Source organism: Nomascus leucogenys, chromosome X (assembly GCF_006542625.1).
Source record: "Nomascus leucogenys isolate Asia chromosome X, Asia_NLE_v1, whole genome shotgun sequence".
In the NCBI taxonomy this organism is placed as follows: domain Eukaryota; kingdom Metazoa; phylum Chordata; class Mammalia; order Primates; family Hylobatidae; genus Nomascus; species Nomascus leucogenys.
In genome coordinates this window covers 29,091,446-29,114,361 of record NC_044406.1, presented here as the reverse complement: position 1 = coordinate 29,114,361, position 22,916 = coordinate 29,091,446, and the positions used below count along the sequence as shown (strand labels likewise).

General features: G+C 42.8%; 1 protein-coding gene across 4 annotated transcripts in view; it reads right to left on the bottom strand.

Moving 5' to 3' along the window:
- Positions 1-13,084, bottom strand: part of GK (glycerol kinase) — a 76,323-nt gene extending 63,239 nt beyond the window's left edge. For 3 of the 4 annotated variants that reach the window (XM_003261183.2, XM_003261180.2, XM_003261181.2), the window contains exons 1-2: positions 12,828-13,028; positions 1,159-1,232 (exon numbers count right to left, since the gene is read on the bottom strand). In XM_003261183.2, coding sequence (XP_003261231.1) covers positions 1,159-1,232; positions 12,828-12,905 — 152 coding nt within the window. In that variant the 5' untranslated portion in view covers positions 12,906-13,028. Of the gene's footprint in view, positions 1-1,158; positions 1,233-12,827 lie in introns of all 4 variants that reach the window. The other variant, XM_003261182.2, reaches the window with a different exon arrangement.
- Between the last annotated feature and the right edge of the window lie 9,832 nt (positions 13,085-22,916).

Here is a 22,916-nt window from a genome sequence, read left to right as displayed (position 1 = left end):
ACGTATCAATAACTTTTATTATTAAACAAAGGAACTCTAAAAAATTAGAACATTTTTTCATGTGAAGAAGACAATACAATTTGGAAACACATCAATTTTTTTCTCTCTTTCTTAAATTGAGGTAAACTTTACAGTGAAATGCACAGATCGAAAGCGTACAATTTGTTGAGTTCTGACAAGTGGAAATACCCATCTAACCAACACCCCAGTCAAGATACAAAATATTTCTAGCATCCCAGAAAGTTCTTTCATGCTCCTTTCAAGTGAATCACACACCTCACAGACAACCACTTTTCTGATTCCTATCATCCTAGATTAGCTTAGACTATTATAAAATTTCAGATAAATGGAGTCATGCAGTATATACTCTTTTGTATCCAACTTTTTCATTTTCCATATTTCTAGTGACATTCCCTCGTGTTGGTGCAAGTATCTGTTCACTTTTTAAAAATTACTAAATGGTATTCCATTGTTATCCATCTTACTGATGACAGTCATTTGGGTGGTTTCCAGTTTGGGGCTACTTTTAATAAAGTAGCTATAAACATTCATGTGCAAGTCTTTCGATGGGCATATGCTTTTATTCCTCTTGGGTAAATTCCTAAGAGTGAAATGCTGCAGGTGTATGGTTAGCTTTGCAATAAACTGCAACACAGTTTTTCAAAGTGGTTATATCATAAACATCATTAAATTTTAAATAATATACTTAACATCATATTTAATCACAATTACTACATATGAATACTATTCCCAAAAATGTGATTTTAGTATTAGATGTTAAGATATGTGAATACTTTTTAAAAAAGATACCTTTATTATAAAACAAACCTGACACTCAAATCAGTAAAGCAGCATTTTTGCAATAATAGGAACACAGAACTAAATGACTTCAAAGTTAATGTGAAATTTCTGATATTTAATACTCTTTTGCTTTATTACTTTATTATTCATTCCTTATCTGTAAATGAATTCCTAAGTCATCAATTCCTCACATGTAAGACATACCAAGTTATTGCATATTTTCTTGACTAATAACAACCTTTCAAATATTTTCAGGAGGATGTCTGACCAAGTTTACTTTACAAATCCACAGGGCAAGTTGGGTGAGATGGACTAACAAACATAATGTGTCTTTACATATTAAATTAGGAAACATACCCTTCTCTTGGGAACTCTTGTTTTATTTCTACTTGATGATGACTAAGTAGTTCAGCTGTTTTTGAATTGAAAACCTGAAAAAGATATTGTAATATTAATGTAAAAATGCAGGCAGATATCAAAGATGTTTAAAGTTATTCAGTAACTGAAGTTCTTGTTCACTGGTAGAAAAAGTCCAATTAGATGAAATCCCATATAAGATGTTCAACTTTCTTTTCATACGGATTCATAAAAGATATAAGGCAGCATCAGAAATAACTTCCATTTAGGTAAAAAGAAACCTATTGAAGATAAAGGTAAATTAAGAGGCAATTCCCTACTCCTTAAAAAACCAAAATGGTTCTCGGAAATTTAACACATTAATTAATAGTATGGATTTCTTTTACAGAACAGAAAAACCAAGAATAATAAAAGAGAGCTGATACAATACTAATAGCAATGGTGTAAGTTTCCACTCCATATATCTTGGACGTGGAGACAGAAAGGGTCACAGATACTCAGGCACATAGATGAGTACTGTGTAGATTCCTTTGAAGGGAAGTGCGGCTACACATCTCGCTCTTATAAAAGAGAAATAGAAGGCCAGACATGGTGGCTCACGTCTTTAATCCCAGCACTTTGGGAGGCCAAGGCAGGCAGATCACTTAAGGTCAGGAGTTTGAGACCAGACTGGCCAAAATGGTGAAACCCCATCTCTACTAAAAATACAAAAAATTAGCCAGGCATGGTGGTGGGAGCCTGTAATCCCAGCTACTCAGGAGGCTGAGGCAGGAGAATCACTTGAACCCACCCAGGAGATAGAGGTTGCAGTGAGCCGAGATTGAGCTCCACCCTGGGCGACAAGAGTAAAACTCTGTCTCAAAAAAAAAAAAAAGGCAATAGAGTCCTTGTTAGTAGAGGGATAAGTATATACTTGGCCCCATCCAGCTGAGTACTCTCTGTGACATGCTTGTCATAAATTGCTGACCCTTGATATAAAACATTAAAACCAATGGATGAAAACTAACAAAGAAGTGTAATACGATCCTCTACAATTTTAGCACTACTAAAAACAACACTTTTTAAAATACAGCAAGTTTTGCTGGGCATGGTGGCTCATGCCTATAATCCCAGCACTTTGGGAGGCTGAGGCAGGTGGATCACGAGGTCAGGAGTTCAAGACCAGCCTGGCCAACATGGTGAAATCCCGTCTCTACTAAAAATACAAAAATTAGCTAGGTGTGGTGGCGCATGCCTGTAATCCCAGCTACTCAGAAGGCTGAGGCAGGAGAACTGCTTGAACCGGAACCCAGGAGGTGGAGATTGTGGTGAGCCGAGATCACGCTATTGCACTCCAGCGTGGGCAACAAGAGTGAAACTCTGTCTCAAAAAAAAAAAAAAAAATATATATATATATATATATATATATATAGAGAGAGAGAGAGAGAGAGAGAGAGCAAGTTTTTCATATATATTGTTTCCATGTTGTAGTATCTATATTTGAGTACCAAAGTACTTACTCTTACAGAGTAAGATGCATATTTTGATTAAAATTAACTTCCAAAATTACTCTAATTACAGCAGTGAAGTCACTTCCAATTAGTAAAGTGTTTCCATGCCTAGGTTTCCTGTGGGAGAAAATTACCTGTTCAGTGCAGACTAAGAAAATAAAAAGCGTTGAGTGTTGCCTTCCTCCTTTTATATCACACACACCCCCTTTCCTCTTTTCTGGAGGAAATAATAAACATAATGAAAGCAAGAGGGCAAATTCTGAAGTCCTTTGAGAAGATAAAATATCTTACAAGTCAAAGGTTAACTTGACACATCATACACCATGTGATAGCCCTGTGATTTACAAGGTAGCATTAGGGTATGTCTCTAGGATGCCAGCTCCATTAGCATTAGGGTGTGTCTCTAGGAAGCCAGTTCCATTTGCCCTGTTTTATTCACTGAAGTATCCCTAGGAACTAGAATAGTGCCAGGCACAAAGTTGGTGCTCAATAAGTATTTGTTGAATGTCCAAAAAATATGGTGTATTACATGTACTTATTTGGACAAAAATTATCAGATAAAATGAGAAACACTTATGTGCAGAAAAACTTCACTACAATAGGAAATTCCAGCTGTATTACTGTTATTCATATTACTGCTGCTCCCTGCTACTCTCAAATCCCTAAAGGACTCTAGGTTAAGAAAACAAAGTGTTGGCCGGGCGCGGTGGCTCACACCCGGCACTTTGGGAGACTGAAGTAGGTGGATCACCTGAGGTCAGGAGTTTGAGACCACCCTGGCCAACATGGCAAAACCCCGTCTCTACTAAAAATACAAAAATTTGTTGGGCGTGGTGGCGCATGCCTGTAATCCCAGCTACTCAGGAGGCTGAGGCAGGAGAATCACTTGAACCCAGGAGGTGGAGGTTGCAGTGAGCTGAGATCACGCCATTGCACTCCAGCCTGGGACACAGGAGCGAAACTCCATCAGAAAGAAAGAAAGACAGAAAGACAGAAAGAAAGAGAGAGAGAAGGAAGGAAGGAAGGAAGGAAGGAAGGAAGGAAGGAAGGAAGGAAGGAAGAAAGGAAAGGAAGGAAGGAAGGAAAAGAAAAAGAAAGAAAGAAAGAAAGAAAGAAAGAAAGAAAGAAAGAAAGAAAGAAAGAAAGAAAGAAAGAAAGAGAAAGAAACAAGGTGTCCCTTTTTGCTGGCTGAATTCATAAAAACCTCAATAGCAGACCTATGGGGCTCTGAATGGAGTGAGACCCCTCTTCCATCACCTCCTAGTTTTAACTAGGGCAACGTCAAGGCCCTTATGCTAAAAAGGAATTCATGGATCTTTGGAAGAGACACAGAAAACAGAAGGATTTTGGTAAATTCTATTTGCTGTATTAGACCATGAAGCCACCCAATCAAACAACATTTGGATGTACCAGGATGGAGCCTAGACCTCCCTACTTCATCAAAGCTCTGAAACTTAGGAGACTGACACCACCTCAGTGTAGCCCGTCCAATAGAAATACAACCCAAACCAAAAATGCAAGCCACATACTAATTTTAAATTGTCTCATTAAAAAATAAAAAGAAACATATAAAATTAATTTTAATAACACATTTAAGCCAATATATCTATAAACTATTGTTTTGACATGTGATAGATATAAAATATTAATGATTTGTTTTTACTAAGTCTTTGAAATCTGGTATATATTTTACACTTACAGTCTACTCAATTCAGACTAGCCATATTTAAAGTAATCAGTAGCCACATGTGGCCAGCGGCTATTGTACTGGACATGAAGTTCTAGAGTACTTTTTTCCTCATATATCTAGGTTCACACGAAGCCTTCTGGCCATTGATTTGTCTACAAACGGACAAATGTACAAAGAAGGCTAATGATGTTTCCACAAGACTCTATGGTAGAGGATAATTAACTCCACATTAAAACACAGTACCCAGAGGCAAGAATGCTAGTCTGATATTTTCAAGTAGATTTCAGAAATCATTGTCAATTAAAGATAGCAGTGGCTGTATCATTTGCTTTATACAATGTGTAGCCTGGTCATTTGGTTTTTTGTGGGGGTGTTTGTCTTAGACAGGATCTGGCTCTGTCACCCAGGCTGGAGTGCAGTGGCACAATCTCAGCTCACTGCAACTTCTGCCTCACATAGGGCTGTCAGGGCTATGAAGAGGAGAAAGGACATGTAACCCAGAATTATGAGGGTCCGAGAAGGGCTCTCAGAAGTGGTAACTTCTAAACTAAGACTTCAGGTTGAACAGAAGGGAGTCCATGCAGGACAGTGGGCGTAGGAGTGCAGGGTGTACAGGTGGGCGAGGGTACACCGACAGTACTTGTTGATGAGAAAGGATTAGAGGGAGGCAAGGCTGGGACAGGAAGAGCAGTTGCAATGTGTCTGCAGTCCAGGTGAGACATACAGAGGCCTCCGCTAGGAGGGCAGCTGCGATGGGATTGATAGAAGTGAAGTGCAAGTGCAGAGAGATTCTTAATTCAGGAGGTACAAGCAGGAAAAAGAGCAACACTCAGGGATGACAAGTTACAGGTCAGCGCAACTGAGTAGGCAGTGTTTACCAGACAAGGGATAGGGTAGGAGCAGTAGCTTCAGGACAGGAACGCATAGGAGATTGCAAATTTTGTTTTAGATAATGTGTGTTTGAGGTGTTGCTTCGGCACAGAAGCGGAGATATCCAGTGATCAGTTGCTTCTATTTTAGGTTGTAAGCTTAAAGGAAAAGATCCAGGCTGGGCACTGTGGCTCATGCCTGTAATCCCAGCACTTTGGGAGGCCGAGGTGGGCGGATCACGAGGTCAAGAGATCAAGACCATCCTGACCAACCTAGTGAAACCCCGTCTCTATTAAAAACACAAAAATTTGCCAGGCATGGTGGCACGTGCCTGTAATCCCAGCTACTCAGGAGGCTGAGGCAGGAGAATCGATTGAACCCAGGAGGCGGAGGGTGCAGTGAGCCGAAATCACGCCACTGCACTCCAGCCTGGTAACAGAGCGAGACTCCGTCTCGAAAAAAAAAAAAAGAAGAAGAAAGGAAAAAAAAAAAAAAGATCCGTTCTCAGACTTTTGTGTGAGCCAGAAAGGTAGTTGACAACGTCATGCTTGGTGTGATGTAGAGGCAAAGAGCACACACAGACCCCGGAAGCACAGAGAGCTGGGGGACATGGAGCTCCAGCCCTGCCCACATCAGCTATTTGACATTTTTTTTCTGAGCCTCTATGTTTTTCATTTGTAAAAGGATAACAAAGGAATTTATGAAGAGTATTTAGCACAGAATAGACACAGAGTATACATCCAAAAGCTGTCAACACTATGATTGTTGCTACTACTGCTACTAATTTTATAATTACTATTATTACAATTACTACTCCCACCACCACTAATAGATGACAGAATAAGGATTAGAAATCACTCATTCTGAATAATGAATATAGGAAGCCAGTCCTATATTCATCTCTAAACCCAAATCATGTCTCAATTCCAGATTTTGTTTTGGGTGAAGGGCAATTTAAAAAGGAAGAAACAAGGAAAGTGAACATAGGATGAGAATTTAGCTCAGTGCAGACACAGTATATACCCAAAAGATGTAACCAGTGCTGTCACTGCTGCTACTACTGCTATGTTATTATTATTATTATTATTACTATTACCTATAAGTGGTAGTATTACAATTGGAAGTCACCAGGTCTATATTCAGCTCTATGCGCAAACAATGACTCAATTCCAGATTTGGAGGAGGAGAATAATTAAAAACTGAAAAAACAAGGAAAATTGTTTTTATAAAAAAGTGTTTGGCCGGGCCCGGTGGCTCACGCCTGTAATCCCAGCACTTCGGAAGGCCGAGGTGGGTGGATCACCTGAGGTCAGGAGTTCAAGACCAGCCTGGCCAACATGGTAAAACCCCACCTCCACTAAAAATACAAAAATTAGCTGGGTGTGGTCGTGCACACCTATAATCCCAGCTACTGGGGAGGCTGAGGTGGGAGAATCACTTGAACTCAGGAGGTGGGAGGTTGCAGTAAGCTGAGATCGCACCATTGTACTCCAACCTGGGCAACAGAGCAAGACTCCGTCTCAAAAACTTAAAAATTAGCTTCTGAAACAACACATGTATTCTCTGCCTTATAAGAAGGAGACTTGTGGGGAGCTGAAATGCTCTCTTTACTAAGTAACTGTCCCGTAGGCTTGCCTCACTCATCCTATGACTAATTCATCTGTCCTATCATAAATGTGCACATTCATTTCCCTCCCCATGTGATTTCCCCACTAGCCTACTCTTTTATGACACACTAAACTTTACCATGTGATAAGACATTATTCAGAAATGTAAACTTCCTTTTGAGAACACCATGATACTACATAAATGTGAGTGACTGAAAATAAAAATATTAGCCACATATATGTTCCATGCCAAATTTGACTAGAAAAGGCATCTTCCAACAAGCCACAGAAGAAAACATAGCAAATGAAATTATGTTTTTCTTAAAAATGAAATTGGCCGAGCACGGTGGCTCACGCCTGTAATCTCAGCACTTTGAGATCACCTGAGGTAGGGAGTTTGAGACCAGCCTGACCAACATGGAGAAACCCCATCTCTACTAAAAATACAAAAAATTAGCCAGATGTGGTGGCACATGCCTGTAATCCCAGCTACTCGGGGAGGCTAGGCAGGGGAATCGCTTGAACCCAGGAGGTGGAGGTTGTGGTGAGTTGAGATCATGCCATTGCACTCCAGCCTGGGCAACAAGAGTGAAACTCTGTCTCAAAAAGGAAAAAAAAAAAAAGAAAGAAAGAAATTGTAGTAAATGGCATATACATACATCAAATACAGCTATAGTTTCTGATTTTGACTTTTTCCAAGATGCCTCAAGTTTTATAGGTCTACTCTAATCCAAGCGTTCCAGTCAACACACCTGAGTCCTTGTAGGTCCCTTGCTGCTAATGTTGATTCATGTAACATGTGTCTACCACATGCCAGATGCTGTGTCAGACTTTGGGGAAGAAAAAGGACATGGTTCTATCCCTCAAGAAGCTCAAAATTGAAAGCTCTTACCACTTAGTCTTGTGACAGACAAGACAAGAGTGGGTGGCAGCTCTCTGTTGAGAATGTGTTCCTGGTACTTGTGTAATGTGACGGGCAAGGAAACAAGCAAATGTAGTGGAGAAAGAAAGAAACAACAAAAGAACCACAACTTGGCCGGGCGCAGTGGCTCACGCCTGTAATCCCAGCACTTCGGGAGGCCGAGGCAGGTGGATCATGAGGTCAGGATTTCAAGACCAGCCCGGCCAACATGGTGAAACCCCGTCTCTACTAAAAATACAAAAAAATTAGCCGGGCGTGGTGGCGCACACCTGTAATCCTAGCTACTCAGTAGGCTGAGGCAGGAGAATTGCTTGAACCTGGGAGGCAGAGGTTGCAGTGAGCTGAGATTGTGCCACTGCACTCCAGCCTGGGCAACAGAGTGAGACTCCATCTCAGAAAAAAAAACAAAAAGAATCACAACTCTAGTTATCACAAGAGTGGCCTCATTCCAACTGTGAGCCAAATCAGTTTTACCAAATTTATTGTTCATTAGTCCCTGGCCCATAATGGGTGCTTAATAAATGTGTTGAATACATAAATGAAGGAAAGAGGAAATCCATCTGTAAGCCTTATGGGATCTCTAAGTATGATGGGACAGCTGGGGCCAAGGGAATGCTTCCTGCCAAAACAAGCACTGAGCAACAATTCTAGTCATTCTTCATATGTATTGTCTGTTGAAACAAAATGATTATGCAACCATTATCCACAGTGACACACCTGAGCCCTGCCTAGGACCCACTGAATTTGAGTCACAAGATGATCATAACCCACAGTATTCATTCAATATTTTTATAGATTGCAAAACCAATTTATAAGTATGTTTTTCTTGGTGAAGATTCATTCGTGATGATAATCAGAACTCACACTTGATTAATAGGTGACAAGGTGGCCTCCCCCTTCTCTCATCTCCCCTTCACAGTACTCTAGACAGCTGGGGAACCCAAGGCAGTAGTCAGGAGGACTGGTTTCGGAGTATAACAGACCTGGACTTGAATCCTAGCTCCACCAGTTACTCTGTGACCTTGGGCACAATTCTCAGCCACAGTCTAATCACCTGTGTAAAGAAGCTTACTAATATGATCTACATCACAGAGTTATGAGGATTAAATGAGATAATGCTGGAAAAGTCTTCAACATAGTACCTGACACATTTCAAGCCACAACACATTACAAGTCTTTTAAAAAATCATCATAGTGGGGAAAATATTAAGTTACCAAATTAAAGAAGGAAGTTGATTGTTTAAGCTGAAACTTTTGTCTTACAAAGAAATGGCCCCTCCTTAAAACCTGTTACACTAATTCTCTTTCCAAGAAGTTCCTACTGTGCAATCTGAGTTACCATGTGCCAACCCCAATTCACTTTCCTATCAGATAAGTTGGAAATTTTCCGCTTGTACAAAGCATATGCATGGGGTCCCAAGATTAATTCTTCAACAATTTGATGAGGAAGTGAACATGTTCTATTGTATGTCTACTACTAAAATGTAAGAAGAAATTAAGTAACCAAACGTACACAAGAACATTTTAAGAGGTAAGAAAGAAAACCAGAATTAAAATTCAGTTAACTTGGCCGGGCACGGTGGCTCAGGCCTGTAATACTAGCACTTTGGGAGGCCAAGGTGGGTGGATCGCAACGTCAGGAGTTGAGACCAGCCTGACCAACATGGTGAAACCCTGTCTCTACTAAAAATATAAAAATTAGCCGGGCGTGGTGGCGCACGCCTGTAATCCCAGCTACTCAGGAGGCTGAGGCACAAGAATCACTTGAGCCTGGGAGGCAGAGGCTGCAGTGAGCTGAGATCATGCCACTGCACTCCAGCCTGGGCTACAGAGCGAGATTCTGTCTCAAAAAAATAAAAAATAATTCAGTTAACTTATTAAAGAGAAATAAAAATCTACTCAATAAACATGTATAAAATACTCTCTGAACAGTCTTTAAGTGCTGTTCATCTTTGTATTTCATAAAACATCTTAGTCAACATGACAAATAGCTTAAAAGGAGGTCCCTGCTCCCCAGTACAGCAGATATACAATTAAAATACAAGGGGGAAGGTAATAAGAGCTATTAATAGAAGTATTTTTAAAAGTGCTGTAGGAAGGGGGGGAAATTCTGAATAACGGTTTGAGGAAGACTTACACTAAAAGGTGGCAGTTGAGCCACTATTTAGAGGTAGAGAAGCAGATATGGGGGATAGAGGTGGAGGCATGTCCCTGGGATGAAAGAGCACAGATAAAGCCTTTTCTCCTTATGGGAGAAAGCTAATATTGCTAACAGAGAAAAAAGAAGAAGAAAGCTTGCAGAGGTTATTGGTCTCAGGAAAGTCAAGTTAAATATGCAAATTTAATGAATAATAGTCAGGAAATTACTTAAATATCTTTAATCTTATAAGCTTCCTTATGACAGTTCTTATCCACTGTATTCTTTCCTGAGAGGTAAGCAATTATTTTTCAGTCATAATTACAACGTGGAGTAGTATGACTGGAATAACTCCCGGGAATCATCTTGTGATTGAAGCACTTATTCAGCAAATCTTTTATCTGCATTTTGCAGGGAGTGGTTTAGCAACCTCTTTCCTTATAAACAAAGGAAAAAACACCTTGCTAAACCATTCCTAAGTTTTTCACTACTTCACACAGGATCTCTAAGGTTTTTTTATTTGCCTCTAGAGCATTCTTTCATAGTTGTTTCTCAAGGACAGGACAATTTTATTGATCAACTTTTATATATCATTCTCTAAGCAGGATGAGAATCTTCTGAATTTGCATCTTAGCTTACATGCAATGAGACCAGGCCTCACAGAGCCCAGTAAACAGGAGCCAATTTTTGAAGTCTCATGTTGTTCATGTTACACACTGAACAATTAATTGTGGTAATATGAAGTTGATCAAGTCCTTCTTCATTGATGTAGAAAGATGTCTTTTGGGCAACAAAACCTGAGGGACCAAGAACAACCTGCAGTGAATAAAGAAGATTGCTGGGCTACATGGACAGCAATAATGAAGAGTCAAAAAGAAGGCATGGACAGTTTAAGCTGACTCCTAAAGGAAGCCTACAAAGTTATGAAATATTTTACCCATTTTCATATTGAGCAAAGGCTGTATAAACTTGAGAACATCTGCCATACTTGGTTTGGCCCCCACAGTGCTTTATAAACTAATTGCCAACATTTAAGAATTGAAAGATTTCATTGAAAACTCTAGACTACCTGCTTTTAATCTGACAATCTGGCAGCACTGGGCTTGTGTTCCTGCTTGGCAGCTACTAGCTGTCCCCTTGGCCTGGATATCTCTCTAGTCTGCCTTCCCCTTTCTACCTGCCTGGTCCCTGAAGGCATTTGTGTGGGCAATTCTTGAATATGGCTTTAAACATCAACCTACAGTTAGTTGGCACATGTCTTAATGGTCTTTCTTAAGTTGGGAAGATGATGATCGTGTATATTATGTATTAATCAAATCCAGTTAAGCAAACTTTCTTATGATTCAGGATTACTTTATAAACATTTCTATGAGTATAAGACAAAGTGAAACCTGCCCTGGGTGATCAAAAGATAAATAGTGCAAGAGACAGTGGAACTATGCTTGGCAGCTCAAACCAGGGTAAGTCATTAAATAAGATTCAAACCAAAATTAGACTGTCTCACTTTAGACAAAAAAAGATATGTCAGGATCAAAGCACAAATGCAGTTTTTAGTCAAGTGCCAGCTTTGACAGAACTTTGAAAAAATATATACATTGTATGTATAATGCATATGTATAAATATACACATATGTGTATATATGTATAGATATATACATACTAAATAACGCAGGAAAACATGATTTGCAGTAAAGTGAAGAGCTATATAATCATTAAATATTTACATCAACTTGCCAAGTTGGTCAAATATCCATTGAAAGCATGGGCTTTTATCAGCAGGCATTCATTTCAATTACTTTTATTTATTTTTTATTTATTTTTATTTTTTTGAGACAGAGTCTCCCTCTGTTGCCTAGGCTGGATTGCCCAGGCTAGAGTGCAGTGGTGCGATCTCCGCTCACTGCAACCTCCGCCTCCCGGGTTCAAGTGATTCTCCTGCCTCAGCCTCTCGAGTAGGTAGGATTACAGGCGCCCGCCACCATGCCCAGCTAATTTTTGTTATGCCAGGTTGACCAGGCTGGTCTCGAACTCCTGACCTCAGGTAATCCACTCGCCTCAGCCTCCCAAAGTGTTGGGATTACACGTGTGAGCCACCGCGCCCGGCCTCAATTACTTTTAAATTATCTTACTGAACTCAGTGCTAGGTCACTTTAAGAGCAAGTTTACTAATTGCACAAAAATTAATCAGCAGAGTCACTTAAATAGCAATCTTCTGCGGTAAAACTGTGCTGTCACACATGGTAAATAAAAAGAGAAACAGAATTTCCGTCTCGCATTATGCTGTGAAGCACAGTAAGGACAATCATTTGTTTATAATGGGCAAAGTCTCAGAACTGAAATTTGCGAGTCTTCGGAATTAAATAAAGATTATGGCAAAAGCAGTGTAGTGTGAGTGTTTCCTAATTTGTTCTGCCACCCTCCCCAGTATTCAACCCTCTGCAATTTTTGTGGGAGAGGATGACAATGCATCATCACTCCAATACTTTATTCGTTCTACTGCTGGAAAGGACGCTGTGTTAGCTACCACAGCCGTGACACAGCTTTCCCCCCATCCAAGGACGTCCTGTGTCTCGCAGGCCAAATGCTCCTGGGGAAGACCGCGGTAGCCGTCAATGTGGCCACCTGTCCCCTCCTGCAAGCGGGCCGCTCTGCGCGGATGCTCGGAGAGTCCCTGCTCCCTTTGGGGGAAGAGTCACCCCATTAGTAGGTGACCCAGCTCCGCCACCAAAACTGCGACTGTTCAACTCGGCCGTGGGGGTCATGAGAGGCCGAGGTCCCCCAGGCCTGGGTGGGGCATCCCCAGTGTGGCAGGTCCCGTTCCGGCCTCCCTCCCTTGCCCAGCGGCCGGGGCCCCGGGCCGGAGAGATGCGGGATGGGGACACAACAGCCACCCCCTCCGTCCCCCGACTCCCGCCCCGGCTCAGCGCTTCTTCAAATGTCACCCCGGGCTCACCAAAAAGCGCGTCGAACTGGTGCCCTGGTCCACTGCCCCTACCAATGGCCCCAAAACTGCCTTCTTTGAGGCTGCCATGAAACCAGCTTCAGGTCGGCCGGCGATTGCGGCCGGTTTCCTGGGTGACGGCGGCGGGAGGGGGAGGGGCGGGTGACGAGTCCAAAGAGCGAGGCCGCGCGCGTCCTCTGAACGCTCGGACCGCACTCGAGGCGGCCCCTTTACCCGCGCGCAGCCTTCTCACCCCGCCCCTCCGGCCCAGGCCCCGCCCCCCATCGCGTACCCCAAGGCTCCAGGGGCGTGTCAGGGGGGTGGGGGTGGGCGCTGTCACCTGGGCTGGCCAATCAGCAAACGCAAAAGAGCCGAACGCTCGGACAAGCAAAGGGCGAGGAGACGTCACGGGGGCGGGGCCTGGGCGCGGTGGAGGCGGCGGCCCGCGCAGTAGGTCACGTGGGGGCCCGGCGAGCCGACAGCCGAGCCATCCAGCTGCATGGCTTGGGGCGGAGACGAGTACTGCCCTTTGGCAGACAGCGCTCCTGGCCGGCGAAAAGAGCGCACTTCCACCCGTGTCCTGGGGCTCGCCTCCATAGGGGTCCCAAAGTGTGTAGAACTGCTTGTTCCCTCCGGTGGGCTGTGCAGAGTCGCGCAGCGACGTGAGTCGCTGTATGGACCTACCCGGCCCGGCCTTCCCGCGTTTCCCACGCCCCGCCCACCTCCCTGCGTCTGGCCCCTGGTAATCGTAATCATTCCTTTGGCTGGGACTGACCCCATATAGGGTCACCTCAAGGAGCAACGCGAATCCTTCACCGTTGCAAGCTTTTCAGGGACAAGAAACGCGGAAGTTCCTTCGGTTTAGCATTTAAGGAAAGCACCCAAAATCAACCTCCCCAAGTTCCTCTATCGACCATTCAGGCAGAAGGCGCCCGGCACCACCCAGTCCTGACGCGCCCTTGCTCCTCGTTTGGCCTTACTCTCCCCCACACGCCATTTCCTCTCCCTCCATTAACTGCTTTGGATGGCAGGGGGACAGAAAAGGGACTCTCCCTTGACCTTGAATTTACCTTGCCCGGATCCTTCTGGATCCTGTGTTCTAAGGGCTTTCAAACTTGGAACCAAGACCAACACTGTGAAAGAGTTTACAAAACAAACCCAGGCTCCAGTGTGTGTGGGCGGGGAGCACATTTGTAGTTACAATTGTTACACATGTAAATACATGTTATATACATCTAATATACATTTATGTATATATAGAAAAACTTTCCAAAACAATATTTGTCCTTCCACAGTATGCATTCTCTATTTTTATTCTATGGCATATCGTTTTTTTAATGCTGATTGAAAATCACTAAATTGCTTTTGTAACCCACCATGCTCTCTATCAATTTTAAAAGCACTCCGCTATACCCAGTGTCATTTCTTTCCATCCCTTTCCCAAATCTCTGTGTTCTGGAACATCATTTCTTTTCTTTTCTTTTTTTTCCTTTCTTACCTTGCTCTACACCACGTCACTTGTCCATCTCTGTTTGTATGGTTTTACCACACATGATCTAAAAGCAAATTTTCCTAAACACCGTCTAGACCTCACATTCTAATGTTCCAGATGAAGCCTGCTTATGGATGTACTAGATTTAATAACTATTGAGAAACTGGCTTGCTTTAAGAGTGAAGATGAGTCAGTATTTCTGAATTTCCTGGAAGAGGAAAAGAGGGAGACAGGCATATATATGCAGGAACTAGGCCAACTTGCCTCTAAAAACAATGAAAGGCATTAATTGAGTGAATGATATAGAAAAGGATTTTCTTGGTTCTAGAAGGCAGTAAAAACAAAGCCACCAAACCTACCACATCGATCCATTAAAAAAAAAAATCCCTGACCACGTTTGAACTTTCACATACTTTTGACTCTCAGATTCCAACAGGACAGCAAATTATTTGTTTGGCAGCACAATGGGATCAGAATTCAGACATTTCAGAATAAGTTGGGCTAGATGTACATGAGGGATCTTAAATTTGTCAATCCTGTGGTTCCTACAACAATGTGTATTCCACATCCTCATTCCTTTCACCAAAACAAAACTGAAAAGCCAAAATATTGGCCTTTCAGGCGTCACATCTCAGCACCCTGTTAGAGATGAGGTAAAGATAAGGGGAAAGGTATTAGATGGAAGAGTTGAGCTCAGCCTATCTTAAATATTTACTGTGAACTTTTTTTTTTTTTTTTTTGAGATGGAGTCTTGCTCTTTCGCCCAGGCTGGAGTGCAGTGGCGCAATCTTGGCTCACTGCAACCTCCACCTGCCGGGTTCAAGCAATTCTCCTGCCTCGGCCTCCCAAGTAGCTGAGACTACAGGCCCGCGCCACCATGCCCGGCTAATTTGTTGTATTTTTAGTAGAGATGGGGTTTCACCATGCTGGGCAGGCTGGTCTCGAACTCCTGACCTCGTGATCCACCCACCTCCGCCTCCCAAAGTGCTGGGATTACAGGCGTGAGCCACCGCGACCGGCCTACTGTGAATTCTTATAAGTCCACTTTGTCTTTTTTTTTTAGAATTACAGTCAGCCTTCCATACGTATGGGTCTCTTATCCAAGGATTCAGCCAACCGCAGATCAAAAATATTTGAAAAAATGTCAATACAACAATAACAAATAATACAAATAAAAACAATACCATATAACAACTATTTACACAGCATTTACATTGTATTAGGTGTTATAGTTAATCTAAAGATGATTTAAATTTACTGGAGGATGTGCATAGGTTACATGCAAATACTATGCCATTTTATCTAAGGCATTTGAGCATTCTCGGATTTTTGTATCCTCAGGGTAGGGAGGGTGAGTGTGTGTGTGGCGAGGGCATTGGGGGTGGGGTCGTCCTGGAGTTAATCCCCAGAAGGACAAATCCCCTTTTGCTTGACCTTTCTCACTCAAGCCCCAGCTATTGTCCAAAACCTTTATATAAATGTAAAAATCAACCAATAGACACTCTGATTCCATTTTTCACACTATCATTGAGACAGAGTTGGAAGTATTAATAACAATGGGGCCTCTGAGGCCAAGAGCGCATAAGTGACACACATCTTAAGACTAGCCAGCCTCCTGTGGCAGAATCGGAACTAGAATTTCAGTCTCCTGACATCAAACCTAGTGCCCTTTTACAGGAGTCTGAGGGAAGGGAAGCTGAAGGAAGTTAGGTAGGAAACCAAACAAAAAGGAAAAAAAGATAGGATGCTGGTTCACCTTCTTCTCACCACCCACCCCAGATCTGAAGGCAAAGCAATAGAGAAAACACTGGAGTGGGAAGGGAAGGACATTGGTTTGATCTTGGCCCTGCCATTCAACACTTAATCATCATGGGCTTGAGCAATAACTCATTTATTTCCATGGCTTCTTGTTACTTGTTTGTAAAATAGGGAAAATGTCACTGACGTAGATGGGTTAATGTGAGACTTGAATTATGTAATGCCTGCTAAAGCACTGTACAAGCAGAACGGTTAATCATGAAAGGCAAGAGGCAGTCTCACTGTCCTATCTCCATCAAAGAAACCCAGAGGTGAAGATCAAGGTCCTTCATGCAAATTAAGTGGCTTGAGTCACCTAAAGCTCACTGTGATGATTTCTGACTGGTAAAGCAGGAAATCAATGTTAACCTCCCTCTTGGAGAGTCCCTAGGTGTTTCACTTATTCTTCCTCTGGTTTTTCCTGTTTTTTGTTGATTTACACAGAATTTACATAAGCAGAAAGCCTACACTTCCCTCGAGAATCTCTGCACCCCCTTTTCCCCCAGAAGTGCTTCTTGGTCTTCACACATTTGCCTGAGAAGTAGCACTTATTTGTTCAAGTTTAGTCGGTTTGGAAAGCTACCCTTTCCTTAACCCCTCCTTGCTAGTCTAATGATTACTTGGATATGGATTGATATGAATATTGGAAGTATAACGTGGAGTTAGTGCCGGAAAGGACTATAGTAAAGAGCACAGGCACATTGTTATTTTATGGGATTGGGATTATTTAAGCAGATATACAAAGTGTTTTGCCCAAGGTAGCCGAGGGAGTTAAAGACAGATTCGCGATTCAGTGTTTTTTTTTTTTTTTTTTTTTTTTTTTTGAGATGGTGTCTCTCTGTCTCCCAGGCTGGAGTGAAGTGGCCTGACCTTGGCTCACTGCAACCTCAGCCCACCACCAAACTTGAACCACCAGTTCAAGCGATTCTCCTGCCTCATCCTCCCAAGTAGCTGGGATTACAGGTGTGTGTGACTATGCCCGGCTAATTTTTGTATTTTTAGTAGAGACGGGGTTTCACCATGTTGGCCAGGCTGGTCTCGAACTCCTGACCTCAGACCATCCACCCTCCTCAGCCTCCAGAAGTGCTAGGATTACAGACGCGAGCCACCGCGCCCGGTCCACAGATTCGGAATTTAAACCTGCTTGATAAAAATAGGCAAACTACGGCCGGCGCGTGGCTCACCTGTATCCCAGCACTTGGGGCCGAGCGGGCGGATCACGAGGTCAGGAGATCGAGACCACAGTGAACCCTGTCTCTACTAAAATACAAAAAATTAGCGGGCGTGGTGGCGGGGCTGTAGTCCAGCTCGGAGGGCTGAGGCAGGAGAATGGCGTGAACCGGGGAGGAGCTGCAGTGAGCGGATGGGCCACTGCACCAGCTGGGTGATAGAGCAAGACTCGTCTCAAAAAAAAAAAAAAAAATAGGCAAACTGGGAGCCTACCCCCAACCCCTATAAATTGAAGCATCCACTCACATGCATGTTAATAATCTAAGTTGTAACTACCTAAAATAATGTTTCATTTTATGCAGCGTTGCAGTTGTAATCGAGTCAGGGTTTGATAGTTTTTCTCAAACTTTACCTACTTCAAGCCGGGCATGGTGGCTCACGCCTGTAATGCCAGTACTTTGGGAGGTTGAGGTGGGCGGATCACGTGAGGTCGGGAGTTCAAGACCAGCCTGACCAACATGGAGAAACCCCATCTCTACTAAAAGTACAGATTAGCCGGGCGTGGTGGTACATGCCTGTAATCCCAGCTACCTGGGAGGCTGAGGCAGGAGAATCACTTTAACCCGGGAGGAGGAGGTTGCAGTGAGATGAGATCGTGACATTGCACTCCAGGCTGGGCAACAATCCGTCTCGAAACAACAACACCAAAAAAAAAACTTTACCTACTTCAAAACTACCTAGTGGACTTGTTAAAATCCAGGTTGCCAGGCTGCAAACACCCCAGATTTTTTAAGTTTTTATTTTTAATAGTTCTCAGGTAATGCTGATACTGCTGATACAGGGACCACACTTTGAGAACCACCAGAGTACGCATATGCTGGAACCTTTAATTTTCTAGTTTGACAAAATTGTGGCAAAACCATTAGGTACGAGAACTCTGTTTTATGAGTTGTTACTGCCCTTTTCTCTTATATCCTAGGTCTCTGCTAACAATCAAACAATCCACTTAGAAGATTGGTAGATAACGCTGGGTGCAGTGGCTCACGCCTGTATTCCCAGGGAATAATTTGGGAGGCCAGGATGGGTGGATCACCAGAGGTCAGGAGTTCAAGACCAGCTTGTCCAACATGGCGAAACTCTGTCTCTACTAAAAATATAAAAAAATTAGCTGGGTGTGGTGGTGCATGCCTGTAGTCCCAGCTACTCGGGAGGCTGAGACAGGAGAATCGTTTGAACCTGGGAGGCAGAGGTTCAGTGAGCTGAGATCTCGCCACTGCACTCCAGCTTGGATGTCAGAGTGAGACTCTGTCTCAAAGAAAAAAAAAAGAATATTGGTAGGTAAAGCTTAAGGCAGAGGTTCTCAAACATTAGTTTATGTCAGAATCACCTGGGGTACTTGTTAAGGATGCATATTCATTCCTTCCACACTCACCCTACCCTGACCTCCCCCTAAATGCAGTGAGCTAGGCTACTTGATGCCAGGGATTTTGCCCTGATAATTATTATATCCCTAGGATCTGGGAGTCCTATAAGTGATGGTTGAATGAATGAATATTGTAGACTGCTACATAGGCTGCTGCTAATGACTAATGCCTTCTAATAATAATGTCCTTGTGTTGTGCCCTCCCATATTGACCCTGAGCTTGGGCCACGTGACTTGCATGGGCAATACAATGTTAGCAAACATAATGCAAGCAGAGACTTGATAAGTGCTTGTGGAGAAATGGGTCTTTCCCTCTTGGAACTCAGTTGCCATGCTGTAAGAAAATTTAAACTGCTAGCAGATGAGAAGCCATGTGAAGGAGAACTAAGGCCCCCCAGCTGACCAGCACCAACTTCCAGATACGTGAATGAAACCACCTTGCATATGTAAGCCCTGTCCGAGGTCCCGGCGGATTGCAGCTGCTGAATGAGTGACCCAGTTGAGTGAATGACCTTAGCCAATAGCACCGAGAATGGAAAACGACAACAATGACAACAAAAAAACCACAGCTGAGCCCAACTAGTCCACAGAATCATGAGAAATAATAAATGGTTGTTGTTTTTAGCCACCCAGTTTTGGAGTCATTTTTTAAATGCAGCAATGGATAAATGATGCAATTGGCACATTTTGGTGTGATCTCCACTCCTCACAATCTAATTCTTGGTCATATCTGGTTATAACCAAGGCATTGGGCCTTTTGGAAAAATAAAAATATGAGTATCCAGAAGTTTTCTAATTTTCCAAACATGTTTGAAAAACTTGCTACTGGTGCAAATTGAGAAGTTTTCTTTTCTTTTCTTTTCTTTCTTTTTTGAGACAGGGTCCTGCTCTGTCTCCCAGGCTGGAGTGCAGTGGCATGAACATACCTCATTGCAACCTTGACTTCCTGGATTCAAGGGATTCTCCCACTTCAGCCTCCAGAGTGGCTGGAATCCAGGAGGTCGAGGTTGCGCCACCACACCTGGCTAATTTTTTTTTTTTTTTTTTTTGGTAGAGATGAGGGTCTTATTTTGTTGTGCAGGGTGGTCTTGAACTCCTGGGCTCAAGCGATCCTCTGCCTCAGCCTCCCAAAGTGCTGAGATTACAGGCATGAGCCGCCTGGCCCGAGCAGTTTTCAATTTGAGAACCTGTTGTTTCTAAGGGTCTGGGGTAAGGATCATACTTGGAATGCCCATGAGGTTGTGGGTGGATCGTTAAGGTCAAAGTGGTGCTCAAAGTGGGACCATTGGTAACTTTGGCTGTTTAATTTCCTTCTTCCATATCCCTTTGGTCTTCCAGTTTCACATTCTTCTTGTCTTCCTCATGCTTTCTCTTTTGTGTGCTTGTTTATCTTTCATTTTTCTATGTCCACCTCTAAGCCTCCAGTGGCTAATAGAAGAAAAACCGAAATATATGTTATTTTATTTATTTATTTATTTTATTTATTTTTTTTTTCAAGACAGCATCTCACTTTGTTGCCCACGCTGGAGTGCAGTGCCACCATCGTGGCTCACTGTAGCCTGGAGCTCCCAGGCTTAAGAGATCCTCCCACCTCAACCTCCCAAGATCAAGTAAGTGGAATTACAGGCACAAGCCACCACTTCCAGCTAATTTCTTGATGTTTTTGTAGAGACAATATTTCATTATGTTGCCCAGGCTGGTCTTGAATCCCTGGACTCAAGCAATCCTCCCACCTCTACACTCCCAAAGTGCTGGGACTACAGGTGTGAGCCACCGTGACTGGCCCAAAGATGTATGTTCTTTTTTATTTTCTGCCTTCTGCCACTATATGTACACATTAAAAAATACGCATACTGATAAAAAAAATGTAGCTTTAGCAACCACAGTTTAGTTCATGTACTACATTTATATTACATTTATAATCGTGGGACACTGACTTTTCAAGTGCTCCATTCACACATTCAAATCATACAAAGAATAATATTTAATGCTTCCTTTGGCAAATCACATAGTAGGCACAAAATATATGTTGAATGGATGTAGGTAATTCACTAATCTCAATGAGGTTACCATCATTCATTTGCTGACTTTAAACAAATATGCTATTGAAAAGAAAAGGTAACTACATTTTATTTGTTTAGGCCTTGTATTTAAACTTTTTTTTAATTAATTTTTTTTTTGAGACGGAGTCGCTCTCTGTCGCCCAGGCTGGAGTGCAGTGGTGCGATCTCGGCTCACTGCAAGCTCCGCCTCCCGGGTTCACACCATTCTCCTGCCTCAGCCTCCCGAGTAGCTGGGACTACAGGCGCCCGCCACTGCGCCCGGCTAATTTTTTGTATTTTTAGTAGAGACAGGGTTTCACGTGTTAGCCAGGATGGTCTCGATCTCCTGACCTTGTGATCTGCCCGTCTCGGCCTCCCAAAGTGCTGGGATTACAGGCGTAAGCCACTGTGCCCGGCCCTGGGGATATTTCTTTGTGAAGACATATATAGATTTTTTTTTCCCGCCTCCCTGGTTGAAGCGATTCTCCTGCCTCATCTTCCCAAGTAGCTGGGACTACAGGCTCGTGCCACCATGCCTGGCTAATTTTTGTATTTTTAGTAGAGACGGGGTTTCACCATGTTGATCAGGCTGGTCTCGAACTTCTGACCTTGTGATCCACCCGCCTCGGCCTCTCAAAGTGCTGGGATTATAGGCGTGAGCCACCATGCCCGGCCTAGATTTAATTTTTATTAATTAAAGGATTGAAAAGAACTTTCAGGATTGCATAGCGCTTACTAGTGATGAAGAAAATGAGGGCAAGAATCAGGGTAAGTTGTCCAAGGTCATTCTAATGCATGATATTGTTCACCCAGTGGTGAGATGCACATGTGTTTTATGAATTTACTATTATTCATGAAAAAAGAACTCAGAGTATAAGCCAACCTATAATCAATCAACAGTACTATTTCCCCCCAAGTTACTGTAAACATATAAACACTATATGTGTAAATAATTGAGCCGTCATTGATAAAATCTGCAGCCTTTTTCAGGGAGTTTTTCTATCATGCTTTCTATACTTTATTTTCCCAGAGCTCCATTCCTCACCACTGTATACAAAACCCAAGTCTTCATCTCTGTCATCACTCTGTCTATGGTAGAGACTGAGGGATTAAGCACTGTAGAGAAACATCAAATGCTGGAAAGGATGTGGAGCAATAAGAACTCTCATTCATAGCTGGTGGGGTTGCAAAATGTTACAGCTATTTTGGAAGACAGTTCGGCAGTTTATTACAAAATAAAAAAATCCTCTTACATATGATCTAGCAATTACACTCCTTGGTATTTACCTAAATGAGTTTAAAATTTGTGTTCACACACAAACCAGCACATGATGTTTATAAGCACCTTTATTCATAAATTTCAAAACTTGGAAGCAACTAAGATGTCCTTTACTGGGTGAATGGATAAACAAACTGGTACACACAGACAATGGAATGTTATTCAATGCTAAAAATATATTAACTATCAAGCCATGAAAAGACATGGCCATTTTTTTTTTTTTTTTTTTTTTGAGAAGGAGTCTCACTCTGTCACCCAGGCTGGAGTGCAGAGGTGCGGTCTCGGCTCACTGCAGCTTAAATGCGTATTATTGAGCGAAAGAAGCCAATTTGAAAAGGCTACACATTGCATGATTCCAACTATGACATTCTGGAAAAGGCAAACCTGTGGAGACAGTAAAAAGATCAGTGGTTGCTAGGAGTTGGTGGAGAGGAGTAAATAGGCAGAGCACAAAAGATTTTTAGGACAGTGAAACTATTCTGTGTGATTCTATCATAGTGGATACATGTCTTTATACATTTGTCCAAACCCTAACGTAAACTATGCACTTTGGGTGATAATGATGTATCCTTACAGGTTCATCGATAGCAACGAATGTACAACTCTGATGGAGGATGTTGATAATAGGGGAGGCTGGCTGGGCGCGGTGGCTCAGACCTGTAATCCTAGCACTTTGGGAGGCCGAAGCAGGCAGATCACCAGGGGTCAGGAGTTCAAGACCAGCCTGGCCAACATGGCAAAACCCTGTCTCTACTAAAAATACAAAAATTAGCCAGACATGGTGGTGCGTGCCTGTAATCCCAGCTACTTGGGAGGCTGAGGTAGGATAATTGCTTGAACCTAGGAGGTGGAGGTTGCAGTGAGCTGAGATTGTGCCACTGCACTCTACTCCAGCCTG